The 17,085-nt window shown below is 41.3% G+C and overlaps 1 protein-coding gene across 1 annotated transcript in view; it reads right to left on the bottom strand.

The window, feature by feature from the left end:
* The window catches only part of CRYBG3 (crystallin beta-gamma domain containing 3), an 87,193-nt gene extending 77,501 nt beyond the window's left edge, over positions 1 to 9,692 (bottom strand). The window contains exon 1 of the mRNA XM_069869396.1: positions 9,510 to 9,692. Within this exon, the coding sequence (XP_069725497.1) occupies positions 9,510 to 9,616 (107 nt within the window). The 5' untranslated portion in view covers positions 9,617 to 9,692. The remainder of the gene's footprint in view (positions 1 to 9,509) is intronic.
* Between the last annotated feature and the right edge of the window lie 7,393 nt (positions 9,693 to 17,085).

Raw genomic sequence — 17,085 nt, 5'->3', positions numbered from 1 at the left:
AAGACTGACAGACACACAGCTCACTAAAATGGAACCAACCACTGTGACATTTTTGATCCCCTGTACGCAGAAAAGGTACGGATTGCTGATTGGGAGGGGGGAAATTAATGGGTAGCCTTGTAAGTAAACAGGGACAGCTGGCTAAAGCTCAACTTGGACAGCACTTACAGACGTCAACCCTCCCTCTTTTTCCCACTGCTTAGAGGCAAGGCCTCTTCCAATGCGGCAGCTCCAGCATTTACTTCTCATCCAGTCCAGATGTTAGCAGATAGAAAAAAGATAAAGCACTTGCCTATCTCTCTTTCTCTTCAGGGACAGATGGCTCCCTGAAGAGTAAAACCCTCTTTGATACTGCATTAGGCTAGTATTATTTGTTTTGAAGTGGTCTTCTCTCAGGCTTAACTCAGAAACCGTTCAGCCATTTCATGTGTAGACTTTTAATGGTAAAAGAACAAGCAATGCTTAACCTGAAAGATGCTCCAGGGTGCCAAGAGGCAAAAAGCTTCTACATTTGGCTTTAGTGACCTAATGCTAATAAGCTAAGCTTGACCTACACATACCTCTGTCTATCCAGTTTTTATTATATCACTTGTGACATCACAGCTTTCCTCAAGACATCGTGGTTTTGGGATCGTTGATACAATTCACTCTCCGCTGGAGTCCTTGCTTATGCTATAGTCATTTTTAGGATTCCTTTTTTCCTAGTTTCTTTACTTCAGCATTCTGGGATTAAATGCCAGTTCCTGATCCCTGCCTTTTCTCTCTCTCTCTCTGAGCAAAACCAGTGATCATCTCTGGGAAGTAACACCTCATTTGGTTTTGATATCATGACTTCTTTCCAGTTTTACTCAGTGCCAACACAGCGACACATTCAGTGGTGACCTTCCAGCAAGGTATTTCAGCAGAGGAACAGAGATTGCTAACAAGGTTCTGATCACCTAGTACTTTAAAATCCATCTGTGCAAGACAGTTCACAAAGAATGTGAATGAGCAGAAAACCACAAGTCGAATAGCACTATCAAATATAGACGTGCAAGACCAAAACCTTCCTGAAGTTTCAGCACATTACAGTGATACTCAAACCACGTTGACAGACCAGTAGTAGTTATGAAACTTTTATTATACATCTGCAAAGAGCCATAGGTTAACTAGTGTTTGTTTCTTGTCTGCTTCAGCTTTCAGGTGGTACTAAAAAAGCCTGCTAGAAATTCATGCCTTCCGAGTAAAACTTTTTCTATATTTACCAGTTCCCCTACTTGCCATACAGACCCCTATGATTACTGAAGCTGGCCTTTTGAATGATTTAGACTATGAAATTTCACCAAGGGAGGCCTATGTCAAACCTTTTAATAACTGACCAAAAGATAAAAGTTCCAATTAAAAAACATCAAGCAATCTACTGCATTTGTAAATAAGACTTTTCCATGCAGACTACTACTAAACCCACTACTTAAAATTAGGCTTAGAGGTTTTATTTGCCAGGCCTCATCTCCCAGCCACGGGATCAACTAACAACTATGTGGGACAGATTACAAATGCCTCAGGTTCAAATATTCTCTTCAAGTCATGGGTCTACTACAACACAAAACACTTTACTCTTATTTCCCTTGAAGTTACATACCTCAAGGCAGAGTCATTCCTCAAACTGTAACCCTGTCATTTCCAAACCTTCTCCTAGATGAGCTAAACACTATTGAACTACTTAATTTTATTCTGTGAGGAAGGCGTTTCTGGAGCTTTCCTCAAGAGTCCTTTTTAGTTTGCAAGTATCTTATTCATAATACGTTCTGGACATGGCAACTAGACTCAGTACTCCACTCTTATAAAGTTCATCCACAAAATACATCTACTTTGTTACATATCTAAGAGTCACATAGTCTCTCTGAGCCACAACTTTTGCTTTGGCAGCTCATGTTCAGCTGATTGTCAACCATAACAACACAATCTGCTTGTAAGGTTTTTATCTACAAGGTAATTCCCATACATTTCACTCTAGTGACCTACAAACTTCACATGCTACAGTTTTGTCCTCTTTCAAATCATTTAAGACATTAAATGAAGACATTAAATAAATTGATTAAAAAAATACATCCTTTTAATTTCCTTTAAATATATACAGGTGAGTTATTTTCCACACCTGGTCTTACTATATCCCTCCCTATATGAATTTTTAACCCATTGCCATTACACTTGCAAGTATTTTAACTGGAGCATCTGAACCAAGTCAGGTGCCTTAAAGAGTCTAAGGATACTATTTCAGCAGCTTGTTCACTGAAGCTGTAATCTTATAAACAAACCCGAGTTTGACAGTTCCCATCCTCCAATGATGTTAGTATCAACCTCGTATTTAATAACATCTCAGGTCACCTGGGAGCCTTGGTAAATCAACTTTTTAATCCTTCCCTTTTAATCCAACCAAATATAATAGACTTAAAAGTGAAATATCAACACCTTACTCTAGAGATTAACATCACACCTGTGAAGCCATTTGTGCACTGTGCAACCAGGAGAAATATCAGAACCTGACCTACAAAGAGAAGTCAGATAATTTTCCAAAAGTCAAACTTTTGGCATGTATTATGTATTGAACAAGGGTACACTAAACATTTGTTAAACTAATTGAAAGGATAACATTACTGTGAATACCAGTGGCAACAAGTCTCAAATTTGTGAGGAAATCAATGAAGATTCCTAAAAATGGCTTTCTGTATCAAATGAGAGTTAAAATACATTATTTTAACAGAAAATAGTAATGAATAAATAGCTCTCTCCTCTGTTTCCCTCCCTGCAAGCAGAATACCACCCTTTTTGAAAAGTTTCAGAATGAAAAATTTTGCTCAACTTCTCAGAAGGACTCCCAAGGCTAACACTGTTCCAGGGAAGCCAAATAGTAGGAGCAGCAACAGAGCCTTCCCCTAGTCTCTGGCAAGGCTGTTGGGGCTTGTCGTAAAGAGAGAGGGAGTGCTGTCACAGAAATTTGAATGTGAAGTTTCTGGCTCCTACTTCCATGCTTAAGCTTAGGCCACATGCACAGGGCAGGAGCAGAAAAGACATTAAGATAAAAGGAAATTAAATTTAAAAAGTTAGCAAGTTCAAAATTAGAGATTTAGAGGAAACCAAACCTGCTATTTCATTTAAAACACATAAGAAGGGAAGTGGAAGAAAAGGACAGAAGGCAGCAGAGACAGGTAAGAAAGGAGAAAAATAAAGCCAGGAGGAAGAGGCGGCAGCAAGAACTTAGGCAAGTGAAGTGTTACAATCAGCTGATTAAGTGTCGGAATAGCACATAATGTATTACATTCAATTAAACTATCCCACTTTGAAACTGGTTTGATTACAGACATTAAGCAATTTAGATTGTTTTAATTGAAACTGTTTTTCCTCTCAGACCTGTTTATGCTGCTTATTTATAAGTTGTTCTTAGCTTGTGAAGCAAAGCTAGGTCAGCTTCATGTTCTGCATTAGCAGTGCTGTGTCACAGAGACTACGTGAGCTACGCAGAGTGTGTTGGTATCAAATGAAGAGATTTTTTTTTAATCCTCTTTCAAAAAGCAACTAAAAATATAATGGAAAATAAAAATGACACAAAATCACAGGTATGCCATGAAAATTTACATGAAAAATGCAAGAACCAAACCATGTCTTTAAACCTAACCTTAAAGTTTAAAGGCTAGTACTAAGTGAATTGAGTATGATGGCCCATGCTCACCCCTGCTGAATAACTTAATCTGTTTTCCATGTGAGGAAATTAAACAGCTGTATAACGGCTAGGGAAAAGAAATATAAATGTTTCTGAGTAGAGTCTACTTCAACATTGGGCAGTAGGATTATACCAGATTACATAAGGCTTTTCTTCTGGCATCTGTCAAGCACAGTAACCAACATTAATGTAGGATCTGCTCCATATTTGCCAGACTGATCAGTTAGACAGCTTCCAACATTCTTATGAAATAAATGTGTTACGGGTCACTAGCACACAACCTTAGCATAATATCAGAAACAGATTTATAAACTGCTTAAGTTTCTTAAGGTTAAAATTATTGAGTTAATAGGGAATAGAATAGACAGTCCATTACACAATTGCTCTCAAATGGCATGTTTGCAGGGTTGGGGATCAACGATGGTACTTAAAAATGGCATGAAAATACGAGATATTAAAAAAAAACCCTAATCTGGGAAAGCTTTAAAGCAGTAGCAACTGCTGTCGTCTTGGTAAACAGTGCATAACAGAATTTTCTAGAAGATGCCATTAAGAAAATTCACCCTGGAAAATAACAGCAGGAGACTGGTGTCACCAGTAAAAGGCAGTGAGCTCTTCTAGTCAGACTGGTGCACGAGAACTCTTGGTAGAGGCACACAAGGGTACAAGTTAAACAAAAGAAAATAATTCTCCAGTTCTCCCATTTTTGCCCACAAAACACACCGGGAAGAATCCCACAGATGTTTTCCACTCATCATTAAGGTTCCCTCTTCTGTGTTGAAAGCATACATTTTCCATTCAACCAAAACAAATTTTATGTCTACATTCGTAGCATTTAATTGATGATTAAAAAAAAAGTATGTTGTCACTGGAATTCTTTCTGCGCTCGCTCTTCATGTGCTCACAAGAAATACTTCTTCCTACATTTTTCCCTACACAACACTGTCAATAGGTGAAGCTCAGATCTACAGTGTCCATACCCAGGAACTCCAAACTGCTTCAGCAGATATACTGCCTTCAGTAAAATATTTTAGCAATTTAAGAAACACTGGAATATTCAGAAAACTAAGACAGCATTTCAAAATAAGGCATGTCATGAAATCTCATTAATAACACGGAAACTATATTTTGTGTTGCAAAATTGATGTGAAGAAGCGAAATTACTAAATCTTAAAAATCATCAAAAGCAATACTGCAAAGGTCTTTAGAATCTATAAAAATTATTTTAGAAATTAAAATAATAAGTGTATTAATACCCCCTGGAAAGCCTAAGCAACTTAGTGCCATACTACTGTCTGGAAGTGCAAGAGTGCATACTAATTGAAAGGTATGAAATCTAAAAAAAAGCCCTCAGAAAATAAAAACAGCAGTTGGGTTACCATCCTTTTAAGAAGTTTCAATAATCAGAAATACAATCCCCACAGTAACATATCTCTAAATTTTGCTTTTTTCCCCACCTGTGAGGGGAAAAAAAAAAAAGCCTTCACCCAAGGACAAGACTGAGAAGTTTTCATCTTTGCAAAACTTTTCCCTAAGTTTTTCAAAAGTTTTTTCCAAAGCTGTTTTGGAAATATGTTTGCACTAACTCTAGCACTTATGGCAATAACTGGAAAGGAGACAGTGCTGTTAACATTTAAACTAGTAGGTGAAAGAGAATGTTGCTTTCTTTCTTCCAAGGAGCGCTACTATTATAATTAATATTCTACTAACATTTCCTTTAGGAAATGTCTCACATGCACATGGCCGGGTGCTGGGCTTGCTCCTTCTGGTCTCAGCCCCACGAGACATCTAGGTATGTGCCTAATTCTAATAAAACAAGTAGTCTCACTATAGCGCACAGAACTATTTAGCTGTTTAATTACAGGCAACCACCTTGGAACCCTGCTGAATCAGGGCCTTTGCTACTATTTTGAGCTATCCTGCAATAAAAGTTATATAGAAAAAATCCAGGAAGCAGAAAGAAACAAAAAGAAATCCACCCAAATTAACAAATGAACAGAAATTTTTCATAATGCATCCAGCTTAGGTTAAGTCTAATTTGAATTCTAATGATCGGAGTATTCCCCTTGCTGGTTTCACAAACCATCATCCCTGATGAACACTAACAAATGAGTTAAAATCTAACAGCAACAGTCCTGCTCTGCCTTCTGAAAGGAAAAGATCCTTTATTAGAAAGCAGAGGCTGATTTTTTCCAGCAAACAGTGGATTTCTTCAAAGATGTTAATGGTGTCTGAATCAAAACCAGCCAGGAGGTAGTAACTTCAGAAGAAATAAGTCTGAAATGTATTACTCCTCTTTCAATCAATTCCCAGCAGTCCTCAAATGCACGTTTTTACAACTACAAAAATACATGTGCTTTGTAAACAGGAACAATGACTGACAGTCCCAGAGGAAGAAAGAGACTGTCTAATCTCTCTTTAGGCAGAATAAACAAAGCTCTTCCATCATGAAAGCTCTTAGAAACTAATGGATGAACGGAACAATAATCTCAGCCTGAAAAAAAAAAAAAAAAAATTAAAAAAACTCTCTAAAACCAATTAAAGGTTTTCTCTTCCCCATTTGACATCACTGGTTCACCTCAGTGATGCAGAAGAAATACCTGGTAAAAATATCCAGTAAAAACCCACTTGCATCGGTAGTTATTTGACCAACCAACCACACTTGGGAGGGAAAAAGATAAACCTGAAGTGAATCTACTAAAGAATATGGAGAATAACTAATAAAATACATCCACAGTTTACAGGAGATCCTGGCAGTAGCTCTGGGTTAAAGTGATCCATGAAAAGTGCCACACTGCCTTGGCAGCATCTAACATGACCTGAAAGGTCACATCTATTTGCAACACAACAATTGCTCAGCCTTTGAAGCAGCATATTTCTGCAAGAAACCGCAATGGATTGACTTACACTGTAAAAGCTGTATCTTCACCCACATCAACTAAAGAAACTTGCATCAAAAATATAATTAAAAAATCAGACTTCCATTAGCACAGTGAAAACTCAGTGGAATCTTTTTCACCCTGGGGATTTAGACTGCTCCAGGACAAGCACACTGCTGTAACAAATAATCAATGTTTTATTATTGAAAATAGCAAATAACCAAGTAGAGTATAACGACTGCCTTTGATGGAAGTTAATGATAAAGACCAGTGCTCATGAAAAGCACCGAAGCCCTTGTTCAAAGCAGCCCCAACTCTGAAGAACACACTTATGCAGACAAGCACTTGGTGGGAGATATCTCACATTTGTCTGCATTTTATGTAAAAACCAAGAAAGCCCTTAACACACTCGCTGTACTTTTTGCTGCCATGAAACTTGCAGTTAATCCTCATGGGTTATTTTTTCCACAAGCAAGCAAGCCTCCAGCAATTCTCATGTTCATCAGAGCTACAAACTGCTGTAAGGGCAAGTTATTAACACAAGCTCTTCATCAAATGAGGTTCTCAGAGGAGTCTAAGACAGTGATTAACAGTGTAATTCCTTCCTCCCTTCCCTCCTATTTTAAAGCAGGGCCACAGTGGGTTTAGGTTTTGGTATTTTAAAGCCAAGTCTGAACACCGTACCTAGAGCAAGGATGGGCAAGAGCTCCACACCCTGCGGCACCGAGGGGGCAGCTGTGGGGTTGGGGAAGGAAAGTTGGAAGCTTCCATCCAGCCACTACTGCCTAACTTGAGGAAGCAGATGGTGAAGGATTTTTGGACATAGACTTACTTCTGCATACTTTCAAAATGCAAGAAAAAAACCATCGTGTTCCGCAGAGGCATTAAGCATGATGCGTGCCTCCAGAGGCCAGTGCAGGTACACCAAGGTAGTATTTGGCCCTATGCAGCACACTGCTCCCTCTCCTGCTCACTTTACTTAGGTGTTCTGCTTTTTTGAAACCCAAAGCTAGGTAAAGTATCTCCATACAAAAATTTCTTTCTTTATGTTTCAAATCTGATCTGGTCCAAATATATTACTGTATTCTGAGTGGGAAATTAGCCATCCCAGCGCACACACATTCTTGTGACACTTCATATAAGAGTTATTCCCTGACTCACCTCGTACCTTAACAATAAACATACAAAGCAGCCTTGGTGCCCCCCTGCCATATGTATGCTTTCTTCCACAATCCATTTTCTACACTGCCAAGCTCGCTAAATAAACATGACAAGTGAACCTGTGGCACTCATCCCAATCCAGTGCTGTTTAATGTATACAATTACGCTAATCTGTGAAGAAGGCTGCCAGTGGAAACCAAATACGAGAACGTCAGCATTCCCAACTAACGTGCCACACCGCAACCCAGCACAACAAGAAAAAAAGCTCCTTAACATATCAAATTAGACTCCTCGGAGCGGGAGGGTTTTTGCTTGTTTCCACTCCAGAGAGGAATCAGGGCTGCCACCCTCCAGCTAACCCTCTGAGGAGTTCAACAACAAGGCCAAGAGGCCCGAGCCCTTTCATATCTACGTGGACTATCCCAGCTCCCTAATAAAGGAAAAGCTCTTAGCTGCAGGAAATGAAACTGTGATTTAGATAAAGATAAAGGACTCCAGCCCCAAGTTAAGCGGAGCAGGTCTACCATGAGTGCTACCTACAGACAGGCTATTCAGTGTGCAAACCACTGAACTAGCATGACCCTCCTTGCTTACCACGGCAACCGCTATGATTTTTTGTTTACTCCAAACCACACTTGGAGGGAGCTGTTAAAGAGTAGTCCAATGAAACCTCTCCTGTTGCCTCTTCAGGTCCTCAGGCAGATCCAAGCCTTTTCCTTCTCCCATACCTTAACCACCCCTGCCAAGTCTAACAGCCACGCTACTCTCACAACTGTTAAGATGCCCCTGATTCAGCAGTCTTGCCCCTAATCTTTTTTTCCTCTGGAAATAAAAAGCGATGCTTCGTGTTTCTCCTTGCAGATGTGTCAAATGCTTACAATAAAATAAAACCCCCAAAGTTAAAAATTTGCATGGTGCATTTCTGAGCCCGTTTCAGACAGCAGCAGTACACTCTGCCAGGATTGCTGAGAGCACGCACAGCAGGATCCTGAAGTTTGCCACTGGAAGAACTGTGATACCCACTATCTATCCAATTAAACTGTACTTAACTTAAACACAAGCCCATGCAGTATCAGGAATGACTCAAAGATTAAACCCAACATATTAAAAGCAAAAAACAAAGGCTACACCTCAGGAAATAAGGCCCAGCCATCTGGCACCTTTACACTGATAACAATATCCTAATTAACTAGGGCCAATAATAGGGCTGCATGAGACACAGAAGGAAACTTTATCTGTGCTTCTTTACTATATACACATAGAAACCACCCACCAGAAATTAAAAAAAAAAAAAGGAAGAGGAACAAACACACAAGAAGTTTCCAACGCTTTTCTTGTAAAGTGTCCTTGCGCTAAGAAAACTGCAATTATTAATAAACAAGTTTCCGCAAACCACGAATTTTGCATGGAGACATAAACACAGCAGCAACATTTATAGCGCATTAAGCCCATCGCTCGTGTTTGAACCGCGTTAGCCTCTGTTTTACACCAGCCCCGAAGAAACCCGAAGGTGTGAAACCCGAAGGGCAGGGGCCGCCGGAGCCCGCCCCGCTTCCAGCGTGCGAGGAAGGGGCTGCGAAGGGGCGGGCTCGGCAGCGCCCCCGGGGCCGGGAGCAGCTCCCCCCGGCTGCGGAGGGAAAACCCGCCCGCCCCGGGGGGCTCCGACCCTCCAGCGCCGGGAAAAGCGGGGCGGCGGGTCCCAGCGAGCGCCCCTCGCTCGGCTCCTCCCGGACACCCCCCCCCTCCCCGGCCACGGCCCCCGCGCCCACCTGCCCGGTCCCGCCGCCCCCTCGCCGGGGGAGCTCCTGGAGAAGAGCCGGGAGAAGGTGCTGTGCCAGGGAGAGCCGCCCCGGCGCCGGCTGCTCCCGCCGGACATCGCCGCCGGGGACGGGACGCTGCGAGGGGACGGGACGGCACGCGGGGACGGCAGCCGCTCGGCACCGAGTCCCCGCGGCGGCAAACACCTCCCTTCTTCTCCTCCTCCTCCCCCTCCTCCTCCTTCTCCAGCGGGGCGGCTGCCGCTCCGCCTCCGCCCGCCCCTTCCCGCCGGCGGGTGGGGGTGACTCCGAAGGCGCCGGGGAGCGGCGGTGCGGGGCTGGTTTTGGAGCTCTAGGGAGCCAGCGGGCTCTGTGGGGCTGGGCGAGGCGGGGGGGCGATCTCCATCCCTCGTGTGCGGGGCAGGAGCTGGGGCGGGGGCGCTGCCCGCTCGCAGGCTGCGGGGTGAACGCTCCCAGAGAGCTGGTGCGTGTGCTGAGTCTGCACAAGGTCTCGTTTTAGTGGTGTTGTGAACTTCACAGCAGTGAAATCTCTCGGTGCTGTGGAGCTGTGGAGCCAGCTCTGCCTGCCCTTGCTCTGGAGATGGGGAAAGGCAAACGGGGGGGGCAGGAGCCGAGACACCTGCTCGGCACAGACCACGCTGAGCACAGGACGTTATCATCTCCGAAGACTGAACAGCGTTTGAAAAAACACTGAAAGAAAACATACCGGCAGAGGGGCTTTTTTCACTTTTGTGCTCTAAGACACCGCACGTGTTTGTCAGGCAAAAGGCGGCTTCCCTCTGTCCTGGGACGGGCGCCCCCTGGCTGCCACACGGCGTCTGTGCCTGCTGGGCCAGCCCCGCGAAACATCTGCATCAAAGGAAGGCGGATGGCAGCAGCAGTGCGGCTGTTCCAACCCTCACCTCCCTCCCTCCCTCGGAGGTGTCATCAACCAGCATGGCCCGAGCCCAAGGGAAGGGCTCCCCTACCTCTTGAGAGGGTTTCTTCCTAGAAAGGTGTTTGTCTTCTGTTTGTTCGTTTGTTTTGGGGTTTTGCTTTATTCTTTAATACCGAAATCTTCCTTGAATTCCCTCTGAGGACCATGGATGGCCTTGAGTTAACATCAAACTATCCTTTACCAACAGTCCAGAGAAGAGTGGCAAAGCTGGTGAAGGGGCTGGAGAACAGGCCTTATGAGGAACGGCTGAGAGAGCTGGGGGTGTTTAGCCTGGAGAAGAGGAGGCTGAGGGGAGACCTCATTGCTCTCTACAACTACCTGAAAAGAGGTTGTAGAGAGGAGGGTGCTGGCCTCTTCTCCCAAGTGACGGGGGACAGGACAAGAGGGAATGGCCTCAAGCTCCACCAGCTCCACATCAGAAAAAATTTTTTCACAGGAAGGGTCACGGAGCAGTGGGACAGGCTGCCCAGGTTGGTGGTTGAGTCACCTTCCCTGGAGGTGTTTAAGGGACAGGTGGATGAGGCGCTGAGGGACATGGTTTAGTGTTTGATAGGAATGGTTGGACTCGATGATCCGGTGGGTCTTTTCCAACGTGGTGATTCTATGATCCTATAACAGAGACGACCTCACCATTGCAACAATACTGAGACAAATGTTATCCTTGTTTTATACAGGAATGATTCACTGAGTGTGAATTACAGGTAAAACAGAGTAGCCTTGACATTAGGATTTTAAGTACAGGACAACACTTTGTTCATTCTCACCTCGATTAGTATCTGTACTGTTCTTTGTGATTGCCTACACCTCACACTTTATCAGCTCCTGGTTTTGCATCATACCATCCCACCGAATCACAGAATGGCTGAGGTTGTGACGAGACCTTAGAAGGTCACTTGGTCCAACACCTCTGCTCAAGCAAGACCTCCCAGAACATGTCACCCAGGGCCATATCTTTTGAAGATCTCCAAGGATGGAGACTCCAGAGTCTCTCTGGGCAACCTGTGCCAGTGCTTGCTTCCCCCCCCGCCAACCCCGGTAAGGTCCTTCTCCATTCATTCACCTCAGATTCAACCCCTCTATAAACAAAGCCTCCTTATTCATATTTCTTTACCACTCTGCCATAGTGTCAGCCTGCCGTGGCTGCAACTTGAAGTGGATATAAAGCTGCTACTCCAGGCCCATCTGCAAAGCAACAGCAATAGAACAGCCTGGAAATAAACTACTAATAAACTAGTTTTCTGACTATTTTCCAGTGCCTCAGCTATAAGTGAAATGTTTCAGAAGCGTGCAAACAGCCACACCCCCATATTGTCCAGGTATCATATAGCTTTCATGTGGATTTTCAAAACAGAGACATGGATGGATATTGAAATGTACTTAAATCTTTACTGGTCAGTCTGAGTCAGGGCTGGCTGTTTCACAGGTTACAAAAAGTAGTTTTCACATGGTATAATTACCAGTCACAAATCTTATTCAGGAGACCAGCACTTACTACAGAAGTTCTTGTCTTGTTTTCAGACAAGAAGCACACAATTCTGTCAGTGATACAGACACCCCAAACCTAGCATAACGGTATTAAATGTTTCATTCCAAAGTAGTATAGAAAAAAAGAAGCCACATTTTGATAGTACCTACACATTATCAGGGAAATGGCCATCAGGGTTAAAACTACCAAATCTAACAGCAGCCCCTATAGAACTCTACAGAGGAGACGCTCCCTCTGACATTCAAAATAATAGTAATTAAGGCTCCAAAATCAAGTTAGAAGACTGGCAATTTATTAAAAGCAATTAAATGGGACTGAACAGACAGGCTGCAAGGGAGGCCTAGGCGCTCAGTAACTGTTTATTACTTTTAATTCTTCTTTGCCATGTACATCTCACAGCTTCCTTACCTATTGCTTAAGGAAGATCTAATCCCTAAGATGCACCAAACCTGAATATAATAATTAGCATTTATAAAGCACCCAGTATCTTCAAAGGATTTAAGAGTTAATTAATCCTCATAACTACCTCAGGATGTAGTTAAGTATAATATGGTGAGTGGTTTGCACACAGAGACAGAGGCAGTCAAAACACCTAGCTGCATCCAAAATCTGTCCACGCTCTTACCGGCAAGGCACCTGGAGGGGCACCACCATGCAGCATGAAGCATTACCAGGGCTGTGCTTGTCCAAGGACAAGGAGCCAACCTAATCAGAAATGCTAATCCCTAACAGTAACATTTTGTGCTCAAATCTGTTTCTCCTTTTTTACACTGCATCTAAAAGAAGAAATTACAGAAATGCACCAAATGGCAGTTCTGCCAGAGGCGCATAAGTAAACTCTAATCAAAGTGGTAAATATAAAAAATGTAAATACCCATATAAAAGATTAACAAGGCCCAGGTTAGATATTCCTATTCTTTTTGCGTACCCTGGACTAATTGTGTACCACATGACTTGAAAGTAACTAATTTTGACACATTTAAAGTAATAAAATGGGAGCTGCCAGCAGTGTTGCCAACAAGAAACCCAGTTTAGCTACCTAACACCTTCCACAAAGGCAGAAAAGTTAGGCTTTTACCCAAAGATGCAGTATCTACCATGTGGCAGGTGGTCTCGCATATTAACACAGCTGTCAGCATTAACAGCAGCACCAACACATGCAAGCCAAAACAGATGGGGGAAACATGTTCCTTTCCGCCTCCCATTAGAGTACACACATGTGGCCCATACAAGGTAATACTGCATTGCCAAAGGCAGTGAGAAAATATTAAAACACAGTTGCAGAGGGAAACAATGACACAGAAAAGGAAAATGTCAAGCTAAGGCTTTCAATACATTTTTCTTGTAGTTCATCCTGCCCAGTTTCACTTGAATCAGTATGTTGAATGAGAGAGAGGAGGGTGCTGTGCCTATTTCATATCCACTAATTTTTTTCTGCAATCCAGATTATAATGGTTGCGCACAAGGGAAACCTCCCCCTTCTCCTTTAGGGTACTTTACAGTGAGCAGATGGTGAAATTTTAATTGTGCTTTCCAAATTTCCTCCCTTTTATGGGTTTTTAAAATCTTGAGTCAAATCTTTTGTTTTGTCTTAATAGCAAATGGAAAAGCATGTTTCCAGCATACTAGGTTCTGAAGAGCCCTTCGCTCACGCCCAGTTTTAGAACTCTGATGTACTAAAGTCATAAGTAGATAGGAAATGTAGCCCTGAAACCACTATACTAAACATTTTCCCTGCAAGCACATTTTAGGACAACTATTAAATGAAATTAAAAAAATAATATTTTCAAACCATTCATTTTGTTGGACCACTACAATAAGGAATGGTCTTATATTTTGAGGCACAATCCTTCTAAACTAAAGCAGAGTTCCATTTTCTGATTCATACATGTCTGACGCATTTATCTAGAAATAATCTGTCTTGGCTACTTTTTCTTGCTTATAGGCAAGACCAATTTCCAGGCTTTTGCAGAACATGTCTGCAGGTAGTAGTGGCACAAACAGCAACAGTATTCTAATAATTGCTGGTCCCTTACCTGTCCTTTTCCCTTTCCAGTCTATTATATATTGTGGTAAGGTTTCTAATAGGTGGCATGGGACCATGAATTAATAAATACACATAACAGAGTAAACACATGTAGTATTTCCTAGCCATTTTTGACAATGTTAGTTGTCCAGATGTTGAAACAAAAACTGATGACTTTAAAATCTCTAATCTATGCTTATTCTAAAACGAGGGCGAACAACAAAATTGAAGATGTGCATTTTGGCTGTGTTATTATACAGATGAAGCATCATGCAAGCAAGGATTTCTAGGATATATTTCCTATCTAGTTATGACCTGCTTTTGTAAAGCGTGCGCTGCACAGCTTCCAGCAATCCTCATTCTTTAACTGTGAACACACAGTTCCTCCATTTGATTTACTGAAAATGGTTTAAGAGAGCACCACATGGACAGCTGCTATTGTTCAAATGCCTTGGTGTCTGGAGAAGACAGCTGGAAATGACTCATGGTGTTAACTGCAGTTACTGAGAGCCATAACTGTGTTCTTTACTTATTTATTTTTTTAAGTAAGATTTTTACCCTGTGCAATCTATGGCCAAAGCTCAGTGTAGTGATTAAAATCTTTACATCAACTTTTTGGAAGGCCTCTTCCATTTGTTTTCAACGCTATAATTTGTGATATCTACATTTAGCCAGTAGCAGAAGCGCTAAGATGGAAAACTAATTGTAAAGAATAAAACAAAAAATTACCACCACATATGCAGCATCGCTTTTAAAACAGACTCTTGCTGCACCTGGGCACAGAGCAAAAAGCATGCAGAAGCTTCATGCTGCAGTGGTATGTATGCAGCAACCTGCCATAGATAAGGGCCAAAGTCCTTTTCTGCTGATTCCAACAGAATTGGTAACTGTCAGGTAATTAGCACAGCTTGTCTGGAAGGGTTTCAAGACATTTTTGGTAACACCTCATGTCAATTACACTTGTGTGAATACAAAGATGAAAGTCACTTGTGCTTTTACCAATGCTAATCAATGCAAAACATCCTATCCTAACTGCAGCTCAAAAAAACCTGCATTCTGTAAAATCATCCTATTCTGGGTTATGCTTCCCTGCTAAGCCAACCTTTCTATTTACCACCACCCTTACTAGAAAAATAATAGCTAAACAAAGTGCTTCAGTAAGCTAATTTCACTTTATATACATGGAAAAAAGCAGCACAAATAATTTAATGTCCAGAAAAATGCAAGAGATTTCACGAAGAGATGTCTTACATAAAATTAAAGGATACCCATGAAATACCTGAGCTACAATGTACAATTTGCTTTTCTTTCTAGAATGTCTTTTGAGTAACAGAATGTAGTTAAAAAAAAAAAGGGCTATATACCTTTTTCTATACATCCACATACTTTCAAATATCAGATCAAATTACTGATATTCTAAAGGCTATCTACTCACATATAGGTACATTTTTCAGTTTGCAGATTACTAAGCAGTTTTGAATTGTGATACAAGTCTACATACAAAAAACTTAAGCCTGCAGACAGCAGACTTGCCTTTTTTAGTTACCATTCAAAGATTTCTTAAAATTAGCCTCTGGACCTCAAGGCTTCCTACAACCACTAACTACAAGACACTGTTAGAGATGCACCAATTCCACCCCTTTGTCTATCCTGCTGGATTTTACAGCGACGAACACTTTTTAACCCAATGAGATGAACCCTTTATAAAACATTATTCAAAATGTTTGAAGATTAGACTATAAAGAATAAAAAAATAAACCTTTACCACCATCATAGCAAGCACATACATTAGTACATTCCAAAAGGAAGAACCATACTTAGTGTCCAGATAATTACATTGCAAAATATTCTGCATGTAAAAATGACTAAGTACGCCAGTCTCTAACAAGTAGAATTAAGGATACAAGCCAAACAAGATCATAAAAACTTTTGGCTGCAATTGTTGCAGAATCCCATCTGGCTTCGTGGAACAACTTATTTTCCTCTCCACTTCATGTAAGGTTGCAGAAATCAATTTAAAAAATAAAGAAAAAAGAAAGAGACACCTTTTCTAGGTATATAAATATATCCATAAGTTATTCCAAACAGGCAGAAAATACTTAAATCTTATTAGAGAACAAACAGAAAATCAGAGTCTAGTTCACGGGTTAAGTAACAGCATAACTGACCTTACCCCCTATTCATTTTTTTTTTTATAAGCCCAACACAATAGAACCTTTAGTAAGGGAAAGAAGATTTATCTTAATACACAAGAACAAAAATTCTGAATAACCCATATGTTTCCTCACCCAAGCATTCATTGTTATTGAAGTCAGAAAAGAAAAGCTTTTTCAGTGAAGTAAACACCACTGTAAGGAAATGTGTAGTTAATGGGGATATAAGCCTGAAACTCAGTCCTTTCATCTGCTGTTCTTTAGAAATATTTTCTCTATGTAATGTACAGCTTTAGTCCAATAAAATATGAGTAATAAGACTAAAGGGGCTTCCCTACAGTGGAAGATAGCATTTTATAGGATGCACTTAGTGTAGAGTGTAAGTATTAGAAGTACAGCAATTTCTCCAAATTTTATTCAGGGTGTGCTGAACTGCTGCTGAAAAGAAAGGTTTGCATTATCTCTTCACTAAATCAGTCCCCTGAATAATGCAGTAAACGTTACTTTGTATTAGGAACAGATTGAAGTGCTCCTATTTAGAATGACATCAGATCAGTTGTTATTCACTTAACTTAGGCATTACTACAGCCTTGAAGAAAGCACATAGATATTTTGTATCCTGCATAAATCAAGGACTGATTTATTGAAATGTGTTACCTGACATGACAGAACATATACCTCAAGGAAAGCATGGCACTTACCCACAAAAGGCATTTTCATCCATTTTTGAACTACCACATGACATATCAGAGTAGACAGAGAACCAAGTAGTACTTGAACCCTTAAGAAATGAGTGAGAAGGAGATTTGTTCTCAAAAATACTCCTACAACCTAAAATAACTGACTTTGGATATTTGTCTTTTAATTTCAAAAACTTGTGCTACAACACAAAAGGAGGTCTGTACATATGCTAATATTGATAAACTGGCACTGAAGTGGCTGTTCTGCAACAGCTTCCAAAGATA

Source organism: Phaenicophaeus curvirostris, chromosome 1 (assembly GCF_032191515.1).
Source record: "Phaenicophaeus curvirostris isolate KB17595 chromosome 1, BPBGC_Pcur_1.0, whole genome shotgun sequence".
In the NCBI taxonomy this organism is placed as follows: Eukaryota; Metazoa; Chordata; class Aves; order Cuculiformes; family Cuculidae; genus Phaenicophaeus; species Phaenicophaeus curvirostris.
This window is presented reverse-complemented; position numbering and strand designations above follow the sequence as displayed.